This window comes from Vicia villosa, linkage group LG7 (genome assembly GCF_029867415.1).
Source record: "Vicia villosa cultivar HV-30 ecotype Madison, WI linkage group LG7, Vvil1.0, whole genome shotgun sequence".
Taxonomy (NCBI): domain Eukaryota; kingdom Viridiplantae; phylum Streptophyta; class Magnoliopsida; order Fabales; family Fabaceae; genus Vicia; species Vicia villosa.
In genome coordinates this window covers 77,761,860-77,767,274 of record NC_081186.1, presented here as the reverse complement: position 1 = coordinate 77,767,274, position 5,415 = coordinate 77,761,860, and the positions used below count along the sequence as shown (strand labels likewise).

At 36.9% G+C, this 5,415-nt stretch overlaps 1 protein-coding gene across 1 annotated transcript; it reads right to left on the bottom strand.

Annotated features, from left to right (window-relative positions):
- Nucleotides 1–2,632: 2,632 nt before the first annotated feature.
- Nucleotides 2,633–4,381, bottom strand: LOC131619405 (uncharacterized). The gene is made up of 2 exons (XM_058890504.1): nt 3,958–4,381; nt 2,633–2,751 (listed from the first exon to the last, which is right to left on the bottom strand). Exons 1-2 carry the CDS (start codon nt 4,379–4,381, stop codon nt 2,633–2,635), a joined length of 543 nt encoding a protein of 180 aa, XP_058746487.1.
- Nucleotides 4,382–5,415: the final 1,034 nt, after the last annotated feature.

Sequence of the window (5,415 nt, the reverse complement as noted above, 5' to 3'; positions counted from 1 at the left end):
ATCATCCATATGAACCACATGCGATGGATCTGAAATATACTTCTGAAGTTGCGACACAAGAAACACATCATACAAATTCGAAAGATTAGGCGGTAATGAAACTCTATACGCCACATTACCAACCTTCTCTGAAATCTGATACGGTCCAATAAAATGAGGAGTGATCTTCTTCGACTTCAAGGCTCTCCCTACATCGGTCACCAGTGTAACTCTCAAGAATACATGATCACCAGCTTGAAACTCCAAATCTTTCCTTCTCTTGTCATGATAAATCTTCTGCCTATTCTGAGAAGTCTTCATTTTCTCACAAATCAACTTAACCTTCTTGGTAGTCTCTCGAAAAATCTTAGGTCCAAGTACTACACTCTCACCAGATTCATGCCAACACAACAGAGTCCTACACCTCCGAAAGGTGTCATTCTAATACTCGAATGGTAACTATTATTGCATGTGAACTCGATCAACGGACGATAAGTACCCCACGTACCTCCCTGCTCAAGAACACAAGCCCTCAACAAATCCTCTAACGACTTAATCATTCTCTCTGTCTGACCATCGGTCTGAGGATGATAGGTCGAACTCAACCTCAACTTAGAACCCAATGCCTCTTGCAAACTCTTCCAAAAATCTGAAGTGAACATCGGATCTCTATCGAAAACAATACACAAGGGAACACCATGCAGCTTAACAATCACACATACATAAATCTCCGCCAACCTCGAAACTGGATAAGTGATGTTAATAGGTATGAGATTAGCCTACTTTGTAAGCCTATCAAAAATCTCCCAAATCGAATCATGTCCTCTCACGGTATTCGGCAAACCCGTCACAAAATCTATAGAAATGTTATCCCATTTCCATTCCAGAACTTCCAACGGTTGCATTAATCCTGCAGACTTTTGATGTTCAACTTTCGACTTCTGAAAAGTCAAACATGCATACACAAACTGAGCTATGTCACGCTTCATTCCAGGCCACCAAAACAAATTATTCAAGTCTTGATACATCTTTGTAGCTCCTGGATGAATACTCAGATTACTCCTATGACCTTCCTCAAGAATAGCTCTCTTCAAATCCACATTATCAGGAATACAAATCCGATTACGAAATCTCAACAAACCATGTTCATTTAACTTAGAATCACTATTCTCAACTTTATCGATCCCAACCATCAAATCTACCAATTTCACATCCAACTAAATCATTGTTAATCTTCAACATACCCATGTGGCAACCTGCTTATTAATTAGAGCCGCCACCCTTTATTTAAAGGAAAAAAGGGTAAAACTTTAAAATTAAGAAAAACTAAGATTTTGGGTAAGTAGGTTAATTAGACAAAGGGAAGGTGTTAGGCGCCCTTTGCCTCCCTTGTACTCAAGGGGACCCATTTAATCTTTAGGTTTAGGTTTTTATTATATATTATAAAAAAATATATTAAATATTGGCCAAAAGGGCAAAACCTCAAAGGTTTTGATAAGGTCATTGTCAGATCGAGACAACAATGACCATGGTTAAGCCAAATACAACAAAGTCAAATACAGCTAAAATAAAACAAAAATATAGCATGCTACGGCCATTGTCAGATCGAGACAACAATATCCCAAATGCCAAAAGGCATGTAAACGAAATTGTAATAAAAAAATAAAGGCCTCAATGCATCATCATTGGCCAAAAAACCATTAAAAGGTAAAAACATTTAAAGAATTAAAATTCAATAGAAAATGCCTCAGATAATCATCGGCCAAAACAAATATTTTTTTTAAAAGGGGGCCTCATAGATAATCATCGGCCAAAAGCTTTAAAAAAAGTTTTTTAGAAAAGGGAGGCCTCATAAATTAATCATCGGCCAAAAAGGTTTGAATTTGAGATTGAGTTTGAAAAGGGGAAAGGGTTTGTCGGCCGTTGTCAGTTAATCGACAACAGCAGATTAGGGTTGTTCAAGACAACCCTAAGACAAACCCTCAGTGGGAGGAGTAGAAAAGCGTAGAGAAAAAAGTTATAAAAAGTGATTTTTCAAAAAATTGTACGTAGAATGAGAAAAAGGTAAAAGGTCCCTTTTAGGATTGCTAAGACCCCTTTTTATAGAGTTAGAAATTAGGTTAAAATCCATAAAAGGAAATAACCCATATCCAAAAGCCCAACAACCCGTTTTAAAAATTAGTAAAAAAATAGGAGAAAAAGTTTGAAAATGCCACTTATGGGATTTGAACCCGTGACTTCTTACTTGCAAGCCTTATTCCTTACCAATTGTGCTATGTTATTTATTTGAAACAAAAACTCAATCCAAAGCATATGAAAGGCAAGCAAATATTTGTTATTTAAAAATATAAATAGTTTACAAGTGAATTATTATATTTTTAAACAAATAATTACAAGAAATCCAAAATTTTGTAAATAAACCAAGCAAGTTTATAAAATCCAAGTTTAAAAATAATTTTGAATCCTGAAACTGGGCCTTATATTTTATGAATAATAAGCCCAATTAAATACACACTTTTATTTAATGTATACCCCTATCTTTTGAATTGGAAAATTTAGAGAATGGTTACTCTTTTAAAATGGGCATGCCAATCAAGATGTCAAGCCCATTAATTTGATATACACCCCTTGTAGAATTTGTACTACGTCCCAGTTAATAAAATGTAATAGCAATATCTCTGAATTGCTCAATCAATTCCAACTCATTAACTATCATTGCCGACATATGCAAAGTCTTGCAACTCAAAGCATCGACAACAACATTAACCTTTCCTGGATGATAATTCAAACTAAAGTCATAGTCCTTCAATAATTCTAACCATCTTAGTTTCCTCATATTCAATTCCTTTTGATCAAACAAGTACTTCAAGCTTTTATGGTCACTAAACACTTCAAATTTCGAATCATAAAGATAATGCCTCCAAATATTCAATACAAACACAACAACAGCAAGCTTCAAATCATGCGTAGGATAGTTCTTCTCATGAACCCTCAACTTCCTCGACGCATAAGCAACAACTTTGTCATTTTGCATGAGCACACCTCATAAACTCATCTGAGAAGCATCACAATAAACCACAAACAATTCTTCTGGATTAGGCAATATCAAAATCGGTGCCGACGTCAACCTCTTCTTCAACTCGACAAAACTCTCTTCACAAGAAACATCCCACATAAAAACCTTACCCTTGCACGTCAACTTCGTCAATGAAAGAGCCAACTTAGAGAAACCTTCAATGAACCTTCTATAATAGCCAGCTAACCCCAAAAAGCTTCGAATCTCGGTAGCCAACTTAGGAGTTTCCCATCTTAACACGACATCAACTTTAGACGGATCCACGACAATGCCATCACCAGAAATGACATGGCCAAGAAAACTAACTTCCTTCAACCAGAAATCACACTTGGACAACTTAGCATATAACTTCTTGTCTTTTAAGACTTGTAATACCAACTTCAAATGCTCAGCATGATCTGACTCTGATTTAGAGTAAATCAAAATATCATCAATGAACTCCACCACAAAACGATCCAGATACTCATGAAAAATACGGTTCATGTACTCCATAAATACTCCTGGCGCATTAGTAACACCGAAGGGCATCACGAAATACTCATAATGTTCATAACATGTTCTAAAAGTCGTCTTCTGCATATCCTCCTCTTTCACTTTGATTTGATGGTAACCCGACCTCAAATCAATCTTGCTAAACACATGAGCACCAACCAACTGATCCATCAAATCATCAATTCTTGGAAGTGGATACTTGTTCTTTATTGTCACCTTATTCAACTGACGATAATCAATACAAAGTCTCATACTCCCATCTTTCTTCTTGACCAACAACACTGGAGCTCCCCACGGCGACACACTAGGTCTCACAAACTTCTTCTCAAGAAACTCTTCCAATTGCTTCTTCAATTCGGATAAATCAGATGCGGACATCCTGTACGGTGCCATAGACACATGTCTAGTACCAAGTACAAGATCGATAGAGAACTCAACTTCTCTCTTAGGTGGCACATCAAGAATTTCATCAGGGAAAACTTTAGGAAATTCACACACCACCTTTAACTCTCCTATTATAGCTTGATTCTCAACAGACATTGAAGCAACCAAAGCAAACACTTGAACATCTTCTTTCATCAACATAAGCATTTGTCTAGCTGACAACAACTTAAAGCTTTCCTCTTCAAGAGAAGAAAACCTCACAGACTTATCATAGTAATTGATGTGAACATGGTTATGCTCTAACCAATTTATCCCCAAGATCACATCCAATCCTCTCAGCGGCAAGCAAACAAAATCAACAAGAAAGTCTCGGTCAAAAATCGACACGAGACACTTTAAACACACAAGATAAGTAGTCACAGATCCCTTAACCGGAGTATCGACAACCATCTCTTCGTTCATAGCACCTTCTGATCAAGAGTGCAATTCATCACACGGAAGATTCTCTCAATCTCCTTTAGCCATGTTAAAGCGCCATCAGGATCATGAGTTCCCTTGAACACAAGAGGATTCTCGCTTTGGAAGGTAGCCATATTGTGAGAAGAAACATTCTCACCAACATTCGGCTGATGTTTCAAAGCTTGGGCCATTTCCTCCAAAGCAGCAGCAACCACAACATCATTCCTCCCAGCCATCTCAACTCTTCACTACAACATATAAACAATCAGCACAAAACAACAATACAAGATTTTTAGACCACACTGTGACATGACACTTGGCCAGACAGACCAACCGGCTCTGATACCACTATTGTAACACCCCAAATCTACCCCGCAATTAACACGGAAAATCGGAGTATAAAAGTCTCAAAGCGAACATCACATTTGAGGCGTCACAATTTCGACTTAAACCAAATCATAAACATGCTCATAATTCATAGATACATAACACATATGTCAGAGGAAATACTCACAACTCGTTAGTCATTCAATTCAAACGACTTAGAAACGTCGCAGCGGAATTTATTAGCAACATAAACCAAAATATTGCATTTATGCCAATCATGGCAAACAAAAATCCAACATATCTCAAAAGGATGTAAAAACATGATCCAATAAGAGATAATGATATTCGAATATAACTGCTCAACTATATATGGCATTACCAACATATATTCATGACATTCAACACATTAACTGCTCAACTACTCAAAACATCATCAACATAGCAACATACAATTTACGGAAGACTTAATAAAAGATTACCAAAAGTTTGCAAAGCATATACAGTAGATAGACAACGATTAAAGCTTCATGGAGATTCAAACGGAACTTAAAAACAAATTACGGATCAAAAGATACATCATGTCAAAGTTTGAACAATTTTTGCGTAACAGGGTCCGCTTAGCGACCCTCAAGCGTGCTTATGGAAATAAAATTTCAATAACCCCGCTTTAAGCAGCGTGTGGCAGAAGCTTTTTACGT